At 35.9% G+C, this 25,406-nt stretch overlaps 1 protein-coding gene across 1 annotated transcript in view; it reads right to left on the bottom strand.

Annotated features, from left to right (window-relative positions):
• Positions 1-7,486: 7,486 nt before the first annotated feature.
• The window catches only part of LOC126697188 (stemmadenine O-acetyltransferase-like), a 63,707-nt gene continuing 45,787 nt past the window's right edge, over positions 7,487-25,406 (bottom strand). The window contains exon 2 of the mRNA XM_050394076.1: positions 7,487-8,993. Within this exon, the coding sequence (XP_050250033.1) occupies positions 7,647-8,993 (1,347 nt within the window). The 3' untranslated portion in view covers positions 7,487-7,646. The remainder of the gene's footprint in view (positions 8,994-25,406) is intronic.

The raw sequence follows: 25,406 nt of genomic DNA, 5'->3' as shown, positions 1-25,406 counted from the left end.
TCCTCCTCTACCTCTGTTTTTCTCATGTCCATCATTGTTTTTTCAGCAACCTGAGACCAGCAAGAGCTTCCCCTCTCTCAGCCTTCAGCCACGTACTGATGGGAAGAAAATACTCTTTCTTTAAAACCCAATCAATGCCTCTCTCATCCTCATCCTCCTCCACCTCTATTTTTCTCATTGCTCAAAACCCACTCCAAAAAAAAAAAAAAATTACAGAACAAGAATTACAAATATATCACAGCAAGAACTCAAGCTAGCCAAAATGATAATTTTAAAAAAAATTACAAACAAGAAATCTAATTATCACAACAAGAAAAAACCAGAATTAAATCATCCAAATATATCACACAAAACAAACCAAAATCATATCAAATATAGAGGGATTCGATAAGAAACCTGGAAAGAATTCGAAGCCTTGAAAAGATTTTTTAGAATCGGTGGTCCTTGGTGTCGGAGAGGTGGGTGGGGGATGGGAAAGGTGGAGCCTGTGGCAGTGGTTGGGGTTTTTGAGAAGAACAAAGAATGAGGATGAGAGAGGCATTGATTGTGTTTTAAAGAGAGAGTATTTTCTTCCCATCAGTACGTGGCCGGAGGCTGAGAGAAAGGAAGCTTTTGTGGGTCTCAGGTTGCTGAGGAAACAACGGTGGACATGAGAAAAATAGAGGTGGAGGAGGATGAGAGGGGCTTGGTTTGGCTGTGTGCCGTCTGGGTTAGATTGAGAGAGTAGATGCCCTTGCCGGTCTGAGGTTGTTGAAGAAAAACAGAGGTGGCTGGAGGTTGAGAGAGAGGAAGCTCTGTGGAGGAGATGAGGGAGTAGTGAGGCGTGTCCTTTTGGCTAACGCTGTTAACATTAGGGTTAACAACACTCAACTTAAAATGGGTCATGTACAACGCATATGAGCCTTGCTTATGTGTTTCTTTTTGTGCTTGACACTTATCCCTATTTGCAGCAGTTCCTCCAAACATGTTTGGAGGAAATCCTTGTCCTTTATTAATACTGCAGTGTTGCCTAAATTAGAGCACACATATCCATAAGAAAAAACTATTAGAGCTAGTCTCTAGCTGGGAAGATTATTGAATATTCCGAGAGCACAATAAATGCGTATTTCTCTCTCATATAAATTGTGAGTCTCACCATAAATTTAATTAGTGAGACCCATAGTTATGTGAAAGGAGAAAATACATATTTATAATACTTCAAGAATACCTAATAATTACCCCGTCAAATAGCCATTGTTTTCAAAATTGATGAGTATCTATAAAAAAAAAGATTGATGGGCCTTATATGTGTCACTAACAACTAATACAAAGGTACAACGTGTATTTGATTTGTGAGAATAGTCAATAACTCCTACTCTGCTCTGCTCAATGACTGCAGGTACCTTCTTCGCCATTTCAGCCAAGTCAGGATCAGCCATGTTTACCGGGAAGTGAATAGATGCGTCGATCATCTCGCAAAAGGAGGCTGCAACATGATAGGGACTTTTGTAGTTTTAGATGCTCCTAACTCAGATGAGCTTTGTATCAAATTAGAATCTGATGCTTATGGTTTGTACTCTTTAAGGCTTGTAGCCAATACTTCGCCTTTTATGGCTAGCTAATCAATGCATATCATCCTTTTCAACCAAAAAAAAAAGAAAAAAGAAAAAAGAATAGTCAAAGCTAAAAACAAAGGAGAAAAAAAGTAATTTGCCAGTTGTCACTGGATAAAAAAAAAAATTGTGTCAACTATAATCTGGAGCAATGGACTAAAAAATTTAAGGTCCAAATCTCTCCGCTAACTATCGGTATATTAACAACAAAAAAAGCGATAGGCTTTCTAAATTAATTTTGCCAATTTTTATAAACACTTACTCAGTCAACTTCTTCTGAGAAAAAAAAAAAAAAAAAATTCAAGAGTTGAATAAATTGACATCAATTTTTTTTTTGAGAAAATTGATATCAACTTTAGTTATGATGATTTCCCTAAAAAAAAAAAAAAATTTAAAAGATTTCCCTTTAAAAAAAAATATTTAGTTATGATTTTGTAAATCTATACCTGTCCAACACCTTTAATTATAATGTTTTAAATCTACACATCTATTTTGTCAGAGTCTTGTAACTCAACTGTTTTTTTAGTATTTATAATTGAGATGTTTATGGTTCGAATCCTCTTACTGCAATTATTGATTTTTTTTTTTTTTTTTTGAGAATCTACCATTATTGAATTATTAAAATAAATAAATAGATATGTATATACACACATACATCTATTCCTTTGATGTTTGAATCTACACATTGAGGCATTGTACGTGGTTCTCAACCCTTCTTCTTTTACCATGAAACTAGGTACAACTACCCCTTTTCATTTTTTTTTTTTTTTTTCTACTAGCCTACCCACTTTCATTCAGGTTTTCTTTCTTGGAGTTAATGCTTGATTTTTCAATGCACTGTTTATTAGGACTGTAAATTGTAAATGAGCTGAATTGAGTAGAACATTAAAAATTGTTATTTTTATTTTATTTCGAACAAAATCCAAGCTTGAGTTCACCAACAAACTTGATTATATGTTCAAGCTTGTACTGTTAAACATATATTGAAAACATATTGTATTGGTTTGGATTCAACGTTTACGTTTTGCGTTTGAGTTTTCTGACTTTTTTTGTTTTTTGTTTTCATGTGTTTTAGAGAGTAATGCGGCTACTATTCATACACTATTCATGAATAGTAGTTGCAAAATGTTGACTTTTTAACCGTAAATAGTGCACTATTTATAGACCCACAAATATCACTTTTCAGTAACTTTTTCATTAAAAATGGGTCCCACGGTACTATTCACATATTTAAAAATTATTTTGCTACAGTGTTTTCAGTTTTAGTTTTCAGTTTCAGCAAAAATAAGGTCAGTTCAAACGGACCTATTATTTGAGTTTAGATAAAATAATTTTTATTTATGAATTAATAAGTAGATTCACTAACCTTGTATTGCTAAAAAGATATAAAACTTTTACTAAGAAATGGAATTTTTACATTATTAATAAATTATAAATAATAATTTAATATCTTAGGAGCTTGTTTACAAACTTACACAATCAAATCAGATCTATCTATGTATATTTTTATGCATGTAAATATATAAATATATAACATTATACATGAAAATGAGTCTTATACTCATGAGATTATTTAAAAACACATTATTATGTTGAAGCTTGATTAAATTAACAATTAGGCCTAAATATGATTTCAAGCTTTCATTTGTTAAATAAATTAATATAAACAAAATTTTTCCTCAGTCGCAATATAGTTGTTCATAATTAAATTGGTTCATTTACAACTCTATCTGTCATGTCCCAAACCTGGTACTCGGATTTGTGACCATGACCAGCATGCTAATATCAAGCCTAAACCTGATATTAACAAGAACCAACTTAACTTTTTGAAAACTTTTACAAAATCTTTCCTCTTTCTTTTTATTTTTGTTTTTTTACTTAAATGATATAACCTTTCACTTGACATTCAGAGCATCTATATTGTACTCCAAAGAATAACATAATTCACCAGTTACTCAAATTCTGAATTTTACATAATACATCTCTTAATACTTTAAGGTATACACTTTCATTAGATCCTAAAATATACAATGCTACAAATCTAAACATCATATTGCTAATTTAGGATCTATACATATAAAATTAAAACCAGTTCCTTTCAAAACTCGACTAAGGCTCCCTCTGCTCTAAAATAAAATCTGCTAACTGAAAGAGTGAAAGGGGTGAGCTACACAGCTCAGTAAAGGTAAGATATATGAGAATTTAATAAGGATACATGTAAATCATTTCATTTTATGATTATTCAGATAGGAGAACATCTTTTCATGCATAGTATTTATACTATTTATGATAATAACTTGTACGCTCTTCGTAGGAAAATAATTGTTTTCCTTTTTCTTATCAGATTAATATTATCAAAACCTTTCTTCCTAAACTTCTTTCATTTCCTACAAAGTTGCCATATATATATATATATATATATATATATATATATATTCTCATTACAAAATAATTATTTTAACTTAAATCAGATAATCGACAACTTTGTATTAAACTAGAAACATCCTGACTAATAAGAAAACTTCTCTTTATAAACTTCTTCTCATAAAATACTATATCTTTCATGGTCATAAAACTTAACGTTTCATAGAAACAGATATCTGATAACTTTTAAACATAAACTTGTACTTTCATCAGAAACTTTATCTTTATAGTACAACAGAACTTTAGAAACTTTTATCTTTGATGAACAACTTTTCTTGTCATCAGAAACTTCTTTTTGCCATGAGAGCTTTTACTTTTCATAATGCATTTTAACAAAATAATTCTCTTATAATTAATAACATAACATAGCTGTTCATAAATAACTTATTGGTTAGTCCATATCTGATAAGTTTGTACAGAGAAGGCCTCATCACATTTGGGTGCCCCCGTGTGTATGATATTATCCCCTTTGGGAGGCCTGATGGCACATCCCCTCCAGGTTTTATTCCTCCCTGCTGTCCGTACACATTGGGGAGAAGGCCTTATTCAGATTAGAGTTACGGGCAATCCCATTTCCTTTACTTTAAATGGCCTAGAGTTACAGGCAGCCCCATTTTCTCTATTTTAAATGGCCAAATAGATAATATTTTTCCATGGAAAGTCAGTAATTAACCCTTACTAGCCAAGTTCAAATCACCAAAGCATATAACCCAAAAATATTTCATACTTTACGTCATACTAAAACTTCTTATTTTATATAACATTTCATAATAATAGCATTTCCATTCTTTTCTTTAAACATCATGTTCATGGAATCAATAATAGCATCAATATGCTTAAATCATATACATAAATTTTTCGAAAGCTCACGAACATATCTTTGTCAGAATAATGATTACATGCCATATCTCTAATAAAAAACATTTTAATGTATAATATATTTTAAAATAACCTTATGACTTACCAAATGCCCATATAACTTATCCCTTACCTGAAAGCAGAGGAATCGAGAGCCTATAGTTGAAGGAGTTTAGACTTGGATACTAGTAACACCTAAACCATAAGTCAAAGTTTATTACTATCCATAATTTTCTTGTCATAAACTTACACATTAATCTCAAAGCCTATCTCTTAGAATCAAGGAAATCTTAATCCCACCTCAACGAGGTTCCCACAAACAAAAATACATTCATCAACAACAAGTACAAAATCCTAGAGAAACTGACATTCTTATATTAATCTCATATCTCTAAAAGAGCTAACTTTATTTCAAAAGGTGATTTAAGGTTAGGGCAATAATGCATGCATAAATATAAAATCTTTTAAACATGATCATGTAACTATATACATTCATATGATAACATACAACACATCGGGTAAAACAGCTTCAAAAATACAACCATTGCATGGTTTAGAACCCCTTCCTTTGAGTACTAAACCTCAAAAAAAGTTACACAAAAATTAATCTATGATCGAGACATACCAAAAGATAAGCGTATTAAATTATAGCTCAAAACATTCACCCTAACTTGAGAATTAAATCCACAAAGTCGGGTGTAGTATATGTTGTTCACTGCTCATTCCAGCAGCATATGCTCCATTTGTAAAATACAAACGGGCTGTCCAGACACCTCCAATTGTCATGAAATTTTACAAACTACTCCTCTGTATGTCCAGTATAAACCATAAAAATTTCGGAGTCAAAAAATTAACCCATGATTTATTAAAAATCACACAAGACAGTATACTCAAATATGTCCTGACAGAATTTCTTGTAACTTACAAATTAAACCATTATTTTTATGTTCCTCCAAATTCTGTGAGACCACTTCTATAACAACCATGTGTATCTTAGAATTCATAAAAACTACTCCTAACATCCTAATTCACAGAATATGATTTAATACATATTTTTCTTGTCGTAAACATCAAATCTGTCACAGAGACAGCTTCAGTACATATTCTTACAAAATCATCATAAAAATAGCAATAGGCCTTAATTTCATTTGGGTATTTTTATACCTATAGTGTACATATTAAAATATGTTAATAAGCAATTAATTGATCAAAATATTATCAAAATTTCAATCACTAACACAGAATCATAGTTCAGCCTCTAAAACCAGGATAGAGGATAAAGAAGTAAAAATAAATAAATGAATTTTTGATTACTTAACCCCAACAATTTGAAGCTGAAATTTTAGTGTTAACCCTTTAATTTCTTCTTTAGAGAGGAATATTTTGCTTTGGTGAGAGAGGGAAGGCTGCCATGTAAGAAGGGGAGAAGAAGGAAACAAGAAGAAGGAAAGAGGAATAAAGAAAGAAGAAAAGGAGCTGCTGGACTTTCTGGTCTGAGGCAGCCAGCAAAATAGGATAAGAAGGAGACTTTTGGGGCACAAAAAGAAGACAAGAAATGTGGACAAATTGGGGTGGGATACGTGGGATGCTAGGGAAGAAAATCACACCCACTTTCAACTTTCTTGCATTCACACTTATATATATATATATATATATATATATTCTTTGCATTCACACTTATTTTTTTTCTTTGCATTCACACTCATTTACAAAGAATAATATCACTTTACACACACACATATATATCTTTACCTTTATAAAGTTATATCCATCACATTAAAAGAGCATATATATTCTATAATATCTCATGCATCATACATAGTGAAAACACCAACAACTATATATATATATATATATATATATATCTCATAACTTAACCACTTAATATAGTTTTGCACATACTAAGTATATATTTATAATACAAATAGCCATTTCAATTATTTATAATCTTTACAATTCTTATTCAATAACATTATAAAATAATATGTTTATTAAATACTTGGTAAGTAAGTGGCTTAAAATATTAATAATACTTAACCACTTAAACACATAATTTAATTATAAAAATTGGGTTGGGGTGCTACACTATCTCTCAAAAGCAAACCTCATGTGTCGGTGCCCATTATTTTTGCTTATTAACTTTCGTCTTGCGTTGATGCAATTACCAAATAATCATATTTTGTGTAGATTTCACTACTACTAATGCTAAAAATCATATTTTGTGTAGATTTCACTACTACTAATGCTAACATATTTTAATTCTTTGAACACAATATGGTGTTGGTCCAACCTTATAACATTGAAACATTCAAAAAGATTGATGCCAAAATACATATGTATGAAAATTATAAAGCTTTTATGCACTTATATAAATTTTTATTACAACTTAATAACTTCATTACATTTGATTCAGAAAATGAATAAAAAAGAAAAATTAATATTGTGAGAATTGCTTAAACTTACCTTAATAGTAGAATGCCTTACAAGTTTTCCTATAATTTTAGGGCTAATTATTATTTCACATTCAACAATGTAAACACTTTTTAACACATTTTTACATATAAAGTGAAAACGTGTGGATATTGACAAAGGTAAAGTCATCACAACCTTAATTTCTATCAAAACTAGGACACTAATAGACCAATTTATTACTGGTTTATTGTCATACACAAAGTCATAAGTACCAGTGACCAATTCTATTTTACTTCACTTTGGCATCAAATAGAAACATATCCATTCTCTTTAAAAGAACACAAAACATATCCAAAGATTTTAAAGAGAGATTGAAATGCTTGGATTTAGGGAAGCAAATGCAAGAAATTCAGGATCATTCTCCAATATAGCCATTTCCTTCTCATCCATGGTCACCCATGCCTCAATCCCAATACCCCATGGGGTTTCACTGAATATTATTAAATTTCTAAATGCAGGGCCAACTTTCCCCATGATACCAACCCAAAATGGCTTCCCCCAACCAAAATCAATATCGTTAAAAAACCTAAGCCAGCATGTAAACGCACAAACATCTGGTTTTGGTTCTGCAGAAAACATATCTTCTAATTGGTCAAAGTAATGGGAGAAAGCCAAAAAACCTTCGTCTCCTTGCAAACTTTCCGCACTATCGCTATCAAACCCTGCGATGGATTCGTTTACAAGGTCCACCAATTCATGCAACTCTTTCTCTTCCATAGCCAAATCAGCTGCTGCGGGAGCCCACCAAAATATATTTCCAATAGAAGCATCGGATAAGTGTGCCTTCATTCGCGTCCTCAAGTTCACTGCTTGGACCAGTATGGTCATGGATGCCTTTTCCAAACCTGCTGATTTGGCTTTAGAAGCTGCCATGCAATGTTTCCAAATGAAACATGTCAGTGCTTCAATGCGTGTTGGTTTAGGAACTAGTTCACTTTTCGCTTTCTCCCTTAGGGTGGTTATCGCTTTGTCATGGAACACAAACCTTCTTGTAACATACTCACCTTCTTTGAACCACAAGTTATCCATTGTAGCTATATACTTTTGTGGAAGTGAATCTCTCGGTGGAAATATGATTGACCCCTCAGAGAAATTTGGATTTATAACTTTTTCTGGAGACCCACTAAAGGTGGCAGCCCAAGAATGAAGAAAAGAACTCGCCGTTGCTGCATCCCCAATCTTATGTGAGCAGCTCAATCCGATTGCTATTCCACCACAATCAAAGAGGTTCAGTTGGATAGCCATTTGACCTATAGCAGTATCTGATTCCTTGCAGAAGGCACGATACGGAACGAATAGACTAAGTAAGTCTGTTTCTTGGTGCTTAAGGAACTCAGACATGGAACAATTAGCACGAGCTTCCAGAAAGGGAACACCTGTGTCAAAATCATGGATAAAAAGATTGTCTTTTTTGCTCCCAGAAAATGGATAATAGATATTGAGGGTATCTGAAAGGGAATTTTTAAGTTGACCGATAATTTGGGACATGTTGAGATTGAGATCAGTACTCATAGGGTAGAAGAAGACTGTGGGAACGTAAGTTGCGGGAGTGACCTGATCTAAGAGGGAGAGTTTGTAGGGTTTCAGATGGTGCAATGTTGGTAAAGATGGTTTGATGGTTTCTTTTGAAATGATAGTGACCTCAACCTTCATCATTTTGCCACACTAGTTACTCTGCCTCAGTAATCTCTCTCTTACTCTCCTTTGGCTAAAGACCTTGCCTCACTTTTCAGTGGTACTAGCTGTGTTGCTCAAAAGTTCCCTTTTATAAGCATCCTGACATTGACAGAGAAACTATTCAGCAAGGGGTTGTTCAAGGAAATTTATTAAGTGATGTTAGATGGTAGTTGAAGCAATCAATATTCCAACCAGAATCTCATAAATGGGGAAGGATGTTTTGAATTTTTACAATAGGGCTGCTGAATAGTGAATTCCCAAAATAATTTTCCATCTTCAAACGGTAAAAGGCTAGATATTACCAATAAATTTGTTCTTATTTATTTATTTATTCTTATAGAAGAAATTGGTTTTTAGATGTGCTAGAAGTCGCTCATTAATGGGTGTTGAATTTTAAATGGGACACTAACGACCTGGTACTGTGCTTATTTTTATATGTTTTCATCCTATAAAAACAATTTCAAGCCATTTATGCCAATCAGTTATTGATCAAGGTTTTAAAATTTGGACCGTTCATTGAACTGTAAAAGGGAGGGATTCAAGGTTTTTAAGGTCGAACCAAGGTTGAATCGGAATCGAACTGTAATGATGTCATAATTAATTTAATATTTATTTAAAATATAAATAATTATATTTGGTAAAAAAACTTAAAACTAATTTAATTATTAAGCTCATAAATGGCAGAGAAATGAAAAAAAAAATATATCTATATATATATGTATATATATTTATATAATATATAGAAGTCTTAAATGATAATACATTGGGGTATGTGTTTACTGTTCGGTGTTCGGTAGAAAAATATTTAAAACGTAGAAAAAGTAATTGTTGATAAAACCAAAGGAATCAAAATTAAATAATAGCGTGTCTTTCTAAAATTTTCACATGTTCCAAGTAATTTTTGTCAGTTTTTTTGCACCACACATGGTAACCTGAGTTAACTTCTCACTTCAAGATTTTTTAAAATTTCAGCTCTCTTCCCATCACTACTATCTATCTCTCTTTCCATTAGTAACCACTTATTTTCAAATATCTCTCAGGCTCTCTCTCAGGTGAGGCATTCGGCTTCGTTTTGCTGACTCAATGAACAATGGTACTGTTGTTCACTGCTAGTCGTCGTCGTCATCGCCGCCAAAGTGAGGCCAAGATGAACAGATCTGAGGCTGATGGCTTACTGCAAGCGTTAGATCAAAGTTTAGGGTGAGAAAAATTGCAAAACAATCCTCATTTTTCTTATATTTGATAAAGAAACCTTGCGATCTTTGTTCTTCTTCATGTTCTTTCATTTCTTTTTTATTTCTTCTAGATCTGATCATAACTTCATACCGGTGTGTTGGCTAAAATTCACCGGAAAAGCTAAAACAAAAAGAAACCATCTGAACCTCAAAAACCGGTCGAACTATGGTTCTCAGAACCGTACGGTCCGACCACAGTTAGCACGGATCTTTGCTTTTTTTCCATAGAGTAGTTCTTGAAGATAAAAAACCGCAAAATTGAGAAATTCACGGTTTTTCTGATCGGTCAGATTGTACGGTTCGGTCTGGATTTCAAAACCTTACTATTTTTTAACGTCAAAGATAGAAATATATTAAACAAAAGAAAAATAAGAGTATACAAATATAGACTTGGCTGATGAGCTGTAATACACAAAGCCATGCAAGCCATGCATCGTGGCCTACCCCTTCTACAAGCCCAATCAGTACAAGAGAAAGAATAAAATAACACCAGTCCTTATAAACTACCAAAGTCCTTGATAAAAAACTATAAGAGTCATCGTGCCTTCTGTCGTTGCACAAGATCTCGAACAAGTTTCTGGTAGTCCATCAGCAGGTTCGTTGCTTGCTTGAGGATCTCAGTTGGATGGGTCTGTGTGTTTTGGAAGTGTATACGGTTTCGTGCATTCCAGAGTGCCCATGCAATCACAGCCCATAGCTCAAATTCATTCCCCGATAATCTCTCCATCATTTGTCTCGTAAGAAGGAAGAAGCTTGGCACCCAGGAGCTTGTCTTCTGAACTTTACCCCTAACTAGTGCCCACACGTTACGAGCTAGAGGGCATTCCCACAATATATGTCCCGTTGTTTCTTCATGCTGTCCACACACAAAACAAGTGGGGTCCACCTGAACCTTCTTTTGGAGTAGATTTGCTTTGGTAGGCAGGATATTAGAGCATGCACGCCAAATAAAAGTCTGTACCTTGAGAGGGACGTTTATAGACCATATCTTTTTCCACATCTTCTGATCCAATCTAGCTTGGGAATGCTCTCCTGATTGTGGGTGGTGGAGTCGAAGAGCCACCTGATAGGCCGTTTTCACCAAGAACTTTTTTGCCTTGTTTTCCTTCCATATTAGTTTGTCCCTCAAGGTCATATTACCTAGCTTGAGCTGTAGGATATCCTCCCTTGTACCCGGGGCAAAAATGGCATGCACCTTAGCTCGATCCCACTGGTTTGTAGTTGCATCAATGAGGTCAGCCACTTTCAAGCTTTTATCTGCTCCATTATTAAAGGTTGGTGGTCGAGACAGCCACCTATGGGTATTAATACCTATCGTTTGTCCATTACCCATCTGCCATATAGAACCTTCCCTAATCACCTCATGTGCTTGTAATAGACTCCTCCACACTACCGATGGGCTTGCTCCCAATTCCGCATCCATAAAAGAGCATGAGGGAAAATATCGAGCTTTGTACACACGGTAAAACAGTGAGTACGTTTCATGTAGCAGTCGCCATGCCTGCTTTGCCAACATAGCCAAGTTAAAGGCATGGATGTCCCGAAACCCCATTCCGCCCTTCCTTTTCGATGTGCACAGCCTTCCCCAATTAATCCAATGTATTTTCTTCTCCTCCCTAGTTTGACCCCACCAATACTTGGATAGAGCAGAGTTTATACCATCACAGACTGTTTTGGGAATTTTGAAAAGGCTCATCGAGTAGGTGGGAATCGCTTGGGCAACAATTTTGATTAGCACTTCTCTACCCGCCTTTGAGATATGCTTCTCCTTCCATCCCATGACCCTTTTGGTGACTTTCTCTTGTAGTTCTCTGAAAGTGGACACTTTGGACTTTCCTCCTACCATTGGCAGCCCCAAATACTTCTCACAGCCAGTCATAATTTGCGCACCCATCAAACCACGAATCTCTTCCTTCACCTCATTCCTTGTATTTCGGCTAAAGAAAAGGGATGTCTTTTGGCGATTTATGTCCTGTCCAGAGGCAGCCTCGTACTTAGCCAATAAATCCAACAAGCAATGGCATTCACTTGGAGTAGCTTCACAGAAAAGTAAGCTATCATCGGCGAAGAGGAGATGTGATATTTGGACTCCACCCCGACATGAGGTGATGCCATGCAATTCTTTGGTGTCTGTGGCTTTTCGCAACATAGAGGACAAACCTTCAGCACATAACAAAAAGAGATAAGGTGAAAGAGGGTCACCTTGTTTGATTCCACGGGTCGGAGTAATGTGTCCTCGAGGCTCACCATTGATGAGGACCGAGTAAGTTGCTGTTTGTACTGTTTCCATGGCTATGTCCACCCACTGTACAGGAAGTCCTATCTTGAGCATTGTTTGCCTGAGAAAGCTCCATTCGACCCGATCGTATGCTTTGCTAATGTCTAACTTCACTGCCATGTGCCCAATCTTCCCTTTCCGTCGGTTCCGCATACGGTGTAACATCTCAAAAGCCACTGAGGTATTATCGATGATAAGTCTATTTGTCACAAAAGCACTTTGGGCATCTGAGATGACATTTGGCAGGATCATCTTCAAACGATTAGCTATGACTTTTGAGACCATCCTTGATACCACATTTGCAAGGCTGATGGGGCGATATTCACTCATATGCTCAGGTTTGTTCTTTTTGGGTATGAGTACTATGTGGGCTAGGTTCATTTTGTGTAGGCATCGCCTAGAATGCAAAACAGACAACACAGCGGACGTGACATCAGGGCCAACGATGTGCCAGAATTTCTGGAAAAAATATGGTGACATGCTGTCAGGGCCAGGGGACTTGGATGGATGCATTTGGAAAAGGGCTACTCTTACCTCCTCTTCGGTGTAAGGGAGCATTAGTGTGCGTTGCATATCATCTGTCACAACCCTGTCTACCTTGTCCACCACTTCGATCATATGAGTAGTTGCGGATGCTATGAAGAGAGTCTGATAATAGTCCACTGCAATATCTGCCACTTTAGTTTCCTCCTTTTGCCACAATCCATTCGAATCAACCAAGCCTTCAACTTGGTTTTTTTGTCTTCGTTGGCTCGCACACTAGTGGAAAAATCTGGTATTTTTGTTGCCAATAGGGAGCCATATAGCTCGAGATCGTTGTCGCCAAAAAACCTCTTCCTTATGCATGAGTTCATTGACTTCTCTCTTTGTCTGGTTAATACGTTCCATATTACCTCCATAGTTGGAATGAACCAACTGTTGCAGCTCTTGTTGCTTGGCACTAAGACGATCTCGGGTATTTCCGAAAGCACCCCTGCTCCACTGCACAAGGTCCATGCGGCACTTCTTGATCTTTTCGAAGAGACAAAACATTGGACTCCCAATTGGGTGGGACTGGGTCCACGATCTTCTTATCTGCTCTTCACATTCCCCGTGGGCCACCCACTTTTCTTCAAACCTTTGGATCCTCCTTCGCCTGCGCCTCAATGGAGCAAACTCTGTTTCGAGTAAAATAGGGTCATGGTCAGAGTAAGAGGCCGTTAGATGTCTAACTTTAGCAGTCGGAAACATCTCTCTCCATTTCGGGTTCGCACAAGCTCTATCCAACCGCTCCTCCACAAACATGTTTACTGGCCAGCCATTCCGCCACGTATATTTGTACCCCTGGTATCCCAAGTCTACTAGATCACAATGCAACAAGGTGCTTTGAAAATCCTGCATAGGCCGCAGTGGCTTAGGCACACCACCACTTTTTTCATCAGATGACAAGATTTCATTAAAATCGCCAATGCAAATCCACGGCATGGAGGCCCTAGAATGGAGATGCCGCAATAAAGCCCAGGTTTCCTTCTTCCTCTGTTCCTTTGGATGGCCATACACACCAGTCAAGCGCCATTCTACCTGTGGAGAAACCAGGATTTTTGCATCAATATGATTAAGAGAATAGGTTTGAGTATCTACCGTAATGTCATCCTTCCAAAGGAGAGCCAGACCCCCACTCCGTCTCAGACTTGGTACCGCAAGCATAGAACGATACCCTAATTCATCTCTAATTGGAATCATCTCAATTACTAACAGTTTCGTCTCCATAAGAAACAAAACGTTGGGTCCTTTTGATCTCACCAAGTCGGCGAGTGCCCGAACTGCCGAGCAGTTCCCAAGCCCCCGGCAGTTCCAACTCATGATGATCATTGCGTTCGGCGGTGCTGCCGAGCAGCCACCGTCGATCCCAAATTTTCTGCCATGAGTTTACCCAGTGACTTTGCTTCCATTTCCAAGAGCCTCTGCTTCTTGTCATTGGGTGGGTCATCAGGTAATGGTCCATCCTGTTGCTTCCGTTTAGGTCCCAACACTGATTCACAAGAGATACCAACGCTCACAGTGTTGTGGGGTGGTCCTATTCGACGCCAGGTACCATGCAAAGGTACGGTTTTTTCTATTACAGTTTGGTCTGTGGGAGTAGTAGTGGGTTCTGGGGCTTTTGGTGTGTCAGACATGTGTGTGGGGAATGGAATATCTGGGTGGTTTGTGGTCAAAGTGTCAGAGTTAACATTTAAAGGGATAGTTGACTTAGTGGTGGAATAGGAATGTTGAGCAATGTTAGTTAATGGAGCGTAGGCCAACTGTGGTAGTGGATTTGGGGTGTGTGAAAGTGGATTGTAATTTAGATCATGGTCAAGGTCCGTGATAAACGTGTCAAATAGTTGTGGGTCCGATAAAATTTCCTTATGGGTTGGTGCAGTTTTGGGTTTATCGGCTTGAGTTACGGTTTCTGCATTTTGAGTCGTAGTGGGTAGGTTCGGCAATGGTGATGGCGTGTTTTCCGTCAGAGGTGATGGCCGTGTAGATGGTGAAGGTGTGGGTCGTGGAGGTTGAGGTGGGGTTGTTGGTTGGGAAGATTTGGTACGTACTAGTTGTGGTTGTTGCATGGTGGTCAAGGAAGCTTTCAACCATGGGCCATATTGTTGGTCACTCTTTTGCAATGACTCGCCACTATCAATCCAGATCTTACAATCCCTCTCATCATGATTTAAGTGACCACACCAGTAGCAGAATATAGGTAGCCGTTCATATTGGAAAGAAATCCAATGGGGATCCGAGCCACCCAAATCCACGTAACGTCCTCTGCAGAGGGGTTGCTCAATGTCTATAAGGATTCGGACCCTAATGCAGCGTCCTCGGCATTCCCCAGATGGTGACGCATCAACCTGTACAACTCTGCCAATAGTGTTCCCTATATCTGTAGCATTAACTTTATTCATACGACTGAGAGGAAGGTTATGGATTTGAATCCAAAAGGGGCTTGTGACAAACTTTGCATCGTCCACAGATTCAGAGGCACTAGGTTGGTAGAGGCCTATCAAGTACTTGTCAAACGACCAAGGTCCTTGCGAGATCACCTTTTGCGCATCAGCCTCATGGGTGAACAGAAGCAGCACCGTGTTTGAGGCCAAGTCACGAACTTCGAAGTCTTGGGCAAATCTCCACATGCTTTTGAGTGTCCGTGACAACGCCTCCACGTTAAGTCGATGTTTGGTGAAGAGCTTTGCCACAAGTACTCTGTTATTGTTCTCCAAAACAGGGGTTAAAGGGATGGTTTGGCGTTCCTTTTTGTGAAGGGAGAGGCGGGCACACCGACCTGTGAGATCGTCCATGCTGTAGAGGGGTGGGGTGCGATGTGGATGAGAAGGGTAGAGAGTGTAGGAAGGCAGAAAACTGGACACAGAAAGCCACGGGATAGAAGGGTGAGGAAGACTGGAACTGGGATAAGAGAGCCAAGATTCCACCAGAGCAGGGGAAAGATTCTGCCTATGCAAAGGCTAGGGATTTCACCATCGTGGCTTCCCAGTGGAGAGCAACACGAGAGAAAAAACGTGGTAACACGTTCAAAAAAGTAAAAGTAAAAGTAAAAGTAAAAGTCCACCCTCTAAAAAAAAAAAAAAAACTATTGATAAAGAATACAAAATAAATTATTTCTTATATGTAATATAATACAGATATAAGAGTAAACTTATATAAATTATATTTTTTATCCTCCAAGTTTTCTCCTTATTGAAACAAAATAATTTTTCATTCCTCTCATTTTTTCACTATTCCAATCAAATACACACAATGAAAAACTAAATTTTTTTGATCCTCCTATATTTTTATCCTTCCACCAATTTTCTATTTTCCAACTTTTCCACCTTTGCAACTAAATCGACCGTCTCTAAGATCACAAAATGGTAGGCAAATTTGAGGGTGTAGTGATTTTGGGACACCATTGGACAAAAGTAAGAGACATATATACACAAACGTACATACATACCCGTGTGTATGATAAAAAATACAAATCTTAGCTTTCTACTGTTACAGTAATTTATATGTCATATAAGTCATAGATATACCTTACAGAACTATATGGTTTGACACATAAGAAATAAGACAGAATCTAAAGGAAGCTTATGGCACGTTTGAAACATAGTATTAGACTAGAAATGGAATGATTATTATCTATATATATATATAAAACCGAAACTTTTGAAGCTCCCACAATTTTCCACGTCAGCACAGTATTAAAAAAATAATAATAAAAAAAGAAAAAAAACCAAAACCAAAACCAAAACAAAAAAATAAAAATAAAACCAAAAGCACAGTATTAAAAACATCCCTTCCCATTCCCTTTCACGATGGATTTCACGATGCTCTGCTTTTCCAAATCCTCTGCCTTTTCCACCATCGACCATCGATCATCTACCTTTTCCAGACCATCGATCTCCTTCATCAGACCACCGAAGATGGGATCGCAACGTCCTTTCCCATTCCCTTTCACGATGCTCTGGCTTTCCCAATCCTCTGCCTTTTCCATCGCATCCGATATCTCCTTCCTCAGACTAGCGATTTGCTTAAGACCATCAATCTCCTTCATCAGACCACCGACGACGGCATCGCATCCACCATACCCACCATCGCATCCGATATCTCCTTCCTCAGACCGCCGATTTGCCTAACACCATCGATCTCACCCATATCCACTTCACTAGGTTTCACCACGTCGAAACCATTACTGGTAAGGTTTTTTGATTTGTCTTAAAATTTTATCGTTTAAATAGGATTTAGGCTTAGGGATTTCGATCGAATTGATTTTGATTTAGGCTTAGGTTTGGGTATGTAATTTTTGGAATGTGAAATTCTTTAAAATAAATCATGTTTAAGGTTTCAGATATGCTCTTGATTTTTTATTTTTTATTTGTTCTTCACTATGTTGTTTGGTTAATCATCTTATGGGTTCTAAAAACAACTCTGCTGGAGATAGTTCTACTTACATTGTTTAAATTTGAGACAAAATTAAGAGAGAGACAGGGTCTCTAAGGTTCATAGAGAAATTTGAGGGTCACCCCTACGAAAGCCGCCACCTGTTATCATTACACCATTCCGTCAATGTCATATTCCTAAAACCACTACCAGTAATTTAGATAAATAAATAATTGTGCGTTATATAGGTTTTGGTTGGCTTAGTTTTGATATAGGTATCTTTTCTCCTTATTCTTTAAATAGCTTTCTTTTTGTCTACATGAATATTAGATGGGTATAGAGTCTCTAGAAAACCACCCCATTCTCCCTCTCTCAAATTTTGCCTTTTGCTATATGCATGCAAATTGTTTGATAAAATAGCTTCATATTTTTTCCGTTTTAACTTCAACAGACTTTAATATAACTATATGAAAGGTTTGTTGCAGACTGGTCCTCTTAGTTGGTATGTTCTATGAAGTTGAGGTGGATCTATGAAAAGGGTTTTAGGTAAAATCAAAGGTTTGTTGGAGTCCTGTCAGTTTAAATTATTTTGGTTGTTTTAGTTGCACACCTCTAATTAATGGCATTTATCTATAAGGAACTGTAAACTTTTATTGATCTATCAAAAATAAAATTAGAGCAGCTTCATACTCCGTGAGATCTAAATAATGTTTTATGTTGTCTTTTGGCATTGAAGCTATTGAATCTTTCATTATTAGCAATGAAGATAAGTTAATTAATTAATGGTTAAACATCTTGACAGCTCTGTTGTAGTTGACCAAAGTGAAAAGTTGAATCAATACTACTTACAGCTCTTTTGTCCCAATTCCTTATTAGTTTTTCCAATCTTAGTTTGATATCTAGCATTTTAAATTCTAATGTCATCATCTTATTCCTCTCATTGCAAATTGAACCAAATTCAATGGAAGTCCCCCACTTGGGTTTTGCCCTGTTTATGGGTTGAAAATATATATCTGGGTTTTTTGTAATCCTGAGATCTAACTTTGGTTTGGGATATATTATATATATGAAATTAATGGGCAGCAATGCAGTGTATTGGTGTGTAAAATTGATGTGCCCAATGCATTGGACAATATGGAGATGCTGTAAATGGCACATTTGAGGTTGATGACCCCCCCCCTACTGTTTTCCCAATCATGCTTTTTTATCATTGTGATGAAAAAGTTGCTGTATATATGTGTACAGCAGCAAATATATGATTGCTGTTTTAAATATGTTTTTTTTTTTTTTTTTTTTTGCACTGTACTATTTGTCTTCTATTAATGATTCTTGGCTGAAAATTGGATTATTATAGTTTTGCAGGTAATGGATTATTTGGTAATACAACTACAAGACGAGGAAAGTCAGGTATTTACCAGTCTTTCTTTTATTCTGTACTGTTTATTGCATATTTATTGGTAATATGTTTGTAGAGAGAATTTGAAATTGGAATATGACCATAATCACATCTTTATGTTTTTTTAATTCTGAAGTTAGTATGTGAATGCTATATTTTTCTTCAAATTTTCCCCTTTCTATAACATCTAACTGTTAATTTGTAATATATGTTTTTGCTATATAGTTATATTTATGAATTAAAGTTTTGTGAATGCTTTGCTTTTAGTTTATTCCACAAGCATACAGTCTGCTTTCTATGCAAGATTGAGACGAAGATTAATTTTATCTGAAAAGAGAAATGGAAGGGGTACGATATTGACATATTAAAAAAATATTTTTCTTTAAAAAACTCATAATTAGTATGTAACCTAATAATTAGTATGTAACCTAGGCCAAACAAGAACAAGAGATGATGAGCCATTTGAAAGGAGTATTCGACGTAGACAATATATCATTAATGATGAAAGTAGAAAACAACGTAAGTGTGGACGAGCAAGAGTCAGAGTTGTTGTTCTTTCCGTCTACTCAATACTCAGTCTACACTCCCATTTGAGCCAGCTCCTCCAAGAAGGTCACTCTCTCTCTCTCTCTGACTAAATCCATTTTAGTATGAATAGCATTAGATATTCTTGAATTGTTTTAACTTTTATTTAGTTTTACTAATTGGTTTATATCTGAATTGCTTTTAGTTTGAGTATTGTTGGTTTCAAAAGTCGATTTGGATTATAATAGTCTAATCACACCTTAGAATTTGTTCAATTAATTGTGTTTGTTCGTTTGTTTCCATCTCATTAATTTTTTAATATAATTTCTTATTATGATTTTGTAGCCGATAAAGGTAATTGTAAATGTGCACACAGAGATGGATGGAGAGAGATTAAGAGAGGAATTCTAGGACTGTCAAACTACTACCATGTCAAATCATCACCCATCTTCAACCTTGCCTCTTGACACCTTCATATACTGCAAGAACCACTACCAGTACAGGTATTTTTAACAACAAAAATTGTGTTAAATATTATTTAGGTTTTGTTATTTGTTAGTTTTTTTTTTTTTTTTTTTTAGATTTAATTTTGTGAAAAATAATTATTAATATAACTCATATTTGTAGTCTAATTATTGTGTTGATGGTTTAATTAGGCCGACAACTGTTCACAGCTGCTTATGCTTCACTGTCATCATTCTTTTGAACCCTTGGAAGGGTTTTTCACTTACCAAAAAAAAGGAAAGAAGATAAGGTTTTAGTCAATAGGCTTTCTATGTTGCTCCTATGGTCATAAGGCTAATCTTCATTTTCCAGTATTCAAACTAACATTATTACTGCTGTGTGTTGCTATACTAAGGCCTGGTGCTGCTGTTTGTGAAATTTTTTTGTTGTTGTTGTACATGCTAATATGCATTATGCTTCTATTGTACTTAGTGTTAGCTGTATTGTGATAATTGGTAATTGTTGGCATTGTACTAGGAATTGATGCAAAGTCCAGGATGTTTTGGTAGTTATTGGCAGATTCTTAAAAAAGCACTTAGTGAGAAATATTAACATAGGCTGTGTTTGTTTGCTTCACGTTAATAGAAGGTTGCAAGGAAATTCAAATGTTAATAAAAAGTTGGCCTCTTAAGAGTGTGCCACCTCAGCTTTGGAGTCTTCACAATTTTACACCTCAACAATATTTTTAATTTTTATTTTTAGCATGGTATTTTAGTTAAATATTTTACTTAGTTTGAACTTAGAACTACTTTGAACCCGATAATGCACTCCCCCTCTCTCTATCTCTGTAACCTCAATAGGCTATGGTTGCTACCGTGATTTCAAATATCTCTAATAGCAACCTCTGAGGACAACCATCCAAAGGCAAGATGGAATGTGGGGTACCGCTGCAAGTGTTGCCTTGAAAAGAAAAGACTGCAGTTGATTCAAATGCTCCAGCTACTGCTTGCAGTGCACACAAGACTGAGACAAGGCTGATGAATAACTTTATATGTAATAATATTATAACCTTATTTCACAAAGTTCAAGGTCCTTAATGTTTTTCTTTTAATATGTTTTTTTTATTTATTTAAATGGATGTAGTTTATTTAAAGATATGTAAAGCATTCTTGTGTTTGCATGTTGTGCTCCCTTTCTACTGTTTATTAATTGCACCATATATGACTTTTCAAATGATACTCCTAAATGTGATTTTTAAAGTGCATTGATGATGACAAGAACAAAGAATAAACAACTAAGATTATCAAGATTTTGCAAACAGACTGAATAATAGAAGGGATTATATTAAAAAAAATGATAGAGACCTTCAATTTCATGAAAGAAAGGATGCAATTGATAGTAGATGTAGGATGCCTATCAGTAGTTTGAGGTTGTTAACTAAAGGTACAAATAAGTAATACAAAGTTAGATGTTGTTTTTAACTTTGTACTTAGGTAGAAAATCTGAAAGGAAAACAATTTGTTTTCCAAATACAACTAAATGACTATAATCTCAACTATGGATCGGAATTTTACACTGTCAAGAAACTTTTTGACTCTTTTGAAGAAACTGACAAAGCAATTCAACTTGATAAAATGACAGAAGTAAGTATTCTTTAATTTAGAAAAATTACAAATATGATATTTAAGACGTATATGTTGTAATACATTCCTCAACCTGTTCTATTGCCAGGTTTACATCAGTGATACTTCAAATGAATGTAGCAACAACTTATCAATTGAAGAAGATGGTGATTGTACCAAATTTCAAAAACTTGATGTTCAAACCAATGTGCAACTCACACCAACATCTGTACTCAAGGAAAACAAAAGGGCATATTTAGGGACTACTACAAAGCAACAAAGGAAGAAGATACAAAAAACATTTTAAAGTTGTCTTTCAATCTCTAAAATTTTCTATGCACAATTTGGTTTTAATGAATTTGTGATTTTGATACTAAAGACGTATTAGAACAAACGAAATTTTTTTTGCTTTTATGCACAATTTGGTTTTAAATTGAAACAGAGAGGAATTAAACTCTTATATTTAGTTATTTGATACCCAGATTTGTTTTTATTTTTTATGAATGACCAAGTTTGTGATTTTTTAGGGATATTTATGGGTTTTGCATGTTGGATTATATTCTCAAAATTTTAATTAAGCTTCTATTTAGGTGTTGAGGAGAGAAAAACAATGAAGCACAAGTAAATGGAAGCTCAATCAGTTGTGAATGGGTCTTTTTAGATACATTGGTAAATTGTGAGTTTTGCTTTGTTTTCTAGAGAATTGATGCTGAATTTCAATAGCTAATGTCACATCATTTGGAAAAAATTGGTAGCTTTCCCGTGCATCGCACGGGTTAGCGACTAGTTTTTATAATCATCATTCAATTAGTTGCGTTTTCATCTCATGAAATAGTATTCATATAAAATATTTACTCTCAGTAATATCTATTTCAACAAATAATAGGTCAAAAAAAAAAATTTATTACAGCCTCAAAGAAAATGCACAAAAGATAATTTTGGTTTAACTGTTTTTTCAGCCACCCCAAGCACCGGAAAAAAAAGGGAAAAATTTTTTTTTAACACCAAAACAAATGAGGCCTAAATCCTGTTTTATAATTTCATTTTTTTTTAGGTTGCAATTAAAAAATTATAAGAGGATGATTGATGAGGGAAAATAAGGAAGAGGATATATATTTTTTTTGATAAGAAAGGAAGAGGATATTGTTAGAGAGATCCATATATACTCTATTTCATATATGTAATCTAGCACATCTTAGGTTAAACCAGTTGAAGCTATATTTATTATTTATAAATAATATAAATATATTTTGATCAAATATATATTATCATTGGATATTATACTTCAATGTAATTTGTTTAGTAAGTCCATTATAAAATGGGCACAAAATGTGCCAAAAGGTTTCCGCAAAAAAATTTAGCATCCGCAATTAAAAGGATATCATAATAATTTAATGTAGACCTTGGCGAGGTTGGGCCTTTTTGTTAATTTTTTTTTAAGAAACAGGTAAGTCATTATTATTAAGATAAATCAGATTGGAAAATATCATCAAAATCTGATGATAGTTCTTTTAATCACACATCTATATCAGCAATTAATACTGCTCTTCTAACAAGGGAGTGGACTAAACTATTACCTCCTACTGACATGATAGAAACTACAAAGTTGCAAACAAGCACAGGCTTTTTTAATATCTTCTATTACATGGCCCCACTAAGTCCTGTTTTGCTTTGGATTATTGATTGCTGCAATGACCTTCAATGAATCACCCTCCACCACCACGTGCGCTACACTTATCTCCTGAGTGAATAGGAGAGCTCTCCGAGCTGTCAAGGCTTCAACCAAGTCCACCGAGCTGGGAAGTTGAATGTTATGGCTTAGTGTAGCAATTTTCCTTTAGCATCCCTCACTACCACCCCCAAACTCGCTTTCACCGAACTTTCAAAGATGGCGCCATCGAAGTTTATCTTATAAATTGCTGCACCTGGGGGCGACCACTTTTGCTGTGTGTGTCGAGCAAGAGGCCGAGATGGACGACCCTGCACATCCCAATATTCCTGCAATAATTCTTGAGCCTGCTGGACTGTCACTCCTACGTCCCGGTCCAGGTCTATCATCCAACCAATTCAATCAATTTTCAAGATGCTCTTGGCCAGTATAAGGTTTGGGAAAGCTCAAGTGATTGAGGCTAGAGGTGACATGGTCAGTGGCTGCACTGTCTGCTAGCCAAGGTTGCTCCTGAGCCATCAAGGAGTTGGAAGAGGTAGCCATAGCAGCCAACTTTGTGGGTGGATGTTTGCCTTGGTAGGCATAATCCATTCTGTGGTAGCAGTCAATAGCTAGATGACCTGCTTTTCCACAAATTTGACAAATTGGCCTTTCTGATCTCCCATTAGAAACTTGAGAATGTGATTGTGAAAATTGACTGAATTGGTTGGATGATAGACCTGGACCTCTACCTCTTGCATTGTTGCCTCTCCCTCTTCCTCTATTATTAGACTGATTGAAGTGTATGTAGAAGTTGAAGGCATAGTTGTGGAGGTTGAAGGCATAGTTGTGGAGGTTGAAGACATAGTTGTAGAATCTGTCATTGTTGGATCTATATAACTTTGGATCGAAGAAGCTCTGATACCATGAAAAGGTTTGAACCAAGCTTGCAAATGCTTTAACAATGGAGGTTTTACAGTAAACACTCAAAGAGACAGAGAGAAAATTAGAGAGAAAATATTAGAGAGAGACGAAGAGAGCGTTGGAACTTTCTGGAGAAAATACTCACTGCACTGTTCATTACACACTCAGATCTTTATATATACAGCCCAAGCTTATGGTAACTACCTAACTAACAAGCCTTAAAATACGGAGTTGATCCGTAAAGAGCGGAGCTTAATCAGGGATAAATAACAGACTTAACACCTAATCAAAGCTAGACTGTCACTTAACAAACTCATACAAAACGATAGCGTTTAGACATAAGTACAGAAAACTCATCAGCACTTAAATAGAACGACATCGTTTGCTTAAGTGTATTAAAGACACATTCCTAGCCGTTGGATGATGCTCTGAGATTGCTCTGTAATTACTCTGTATTCTGCACTGGGTTTTGTATTCTCTTAACACATCTCACAGTGGGCAATGGTCAAAACTTACCTATCACTCATATAGGTAACTCTCTAATCCCTTCTACTTCTTCTACTCTTCAACTTAGAAATGTGTTAAGAGTCCCTTCCATTGCCTCTAATCTTGCCTCAGTTCACAAAATATGTCATGATAATAACTGTTGGTGTTATTTTGATGAAAACACCTTGTCAATTCAGGCCTTGGCCACGGGGAAAGTTCTCTACAAGGGCAGGAGTGAAGGTGGTGTTTACCCCATCTATCCTCACAAGGCCACTGCTCTTCTTTCCAATAAATTGTGCAATTCTGTCAAGCTTTCTTCTTCTAACTGGTCTTTGTGGCACAGCAGGCTTGGCCATCCTAATGTTCACACTCTTAGACTTTTGTTGCAAAATAATGGTCTGTCTTGTAATAATAGTGCTAATGTTGTCAATTCTTGTATTCATTGTCTTCATGGCAAAATGCACAGACTACCATTTCCTAGTTCAAGATTTGTAGCAAAATCTCCTTTTGAACTTGTACATACAGATTTGTGGGGTCCTGCACCTCTTGATTCAATAAATGGCTACAAGTATTATGTCATTTTTGTTGATCATTACACCCGTTTTACATGGCTCTACCTGCTCACTAACAAGTCAGAAGTTTATTCTAAATTTGTCTTGTTCCATGCTATGGTTCAAACACAATTTTCTACAACCATTAAAACTCTTAGATCAGATGGTGGTGGTGAGTATACCTCTAAATCCTTTAAGTCTTTTCTATTTGCACATGGAATCCACCATCAAATCTCTTGTCCTTATACCCCTCAATAGAATGGGTTGGTAGAGAGAAAACATAGACACTTAATTGAGACTGTTATTACTCTTCTGTCTCAAGCTTCTTTACCCTCCACCTACTGGTCTTTTGCTGTTCAGTCTGTCTTGACCTTGATTAAT

This window comes from Quercus robur, chromosome 8 (genome assembly GCF_932294415.1).
Source record: "Quercus robur chromosome 8, dhQueRobu3.1, whole genome shotgun sequence".
NCBI classification, from domain to species: Eukaryota; Viridiplantae; Streptophyta; class Magnoliopsida; order Fagales; family Fagaceae; genus Quercus; species Quercus robur.
This window is presented reverse-complemented; position numbering and strand designations above follow the sequence as displayed.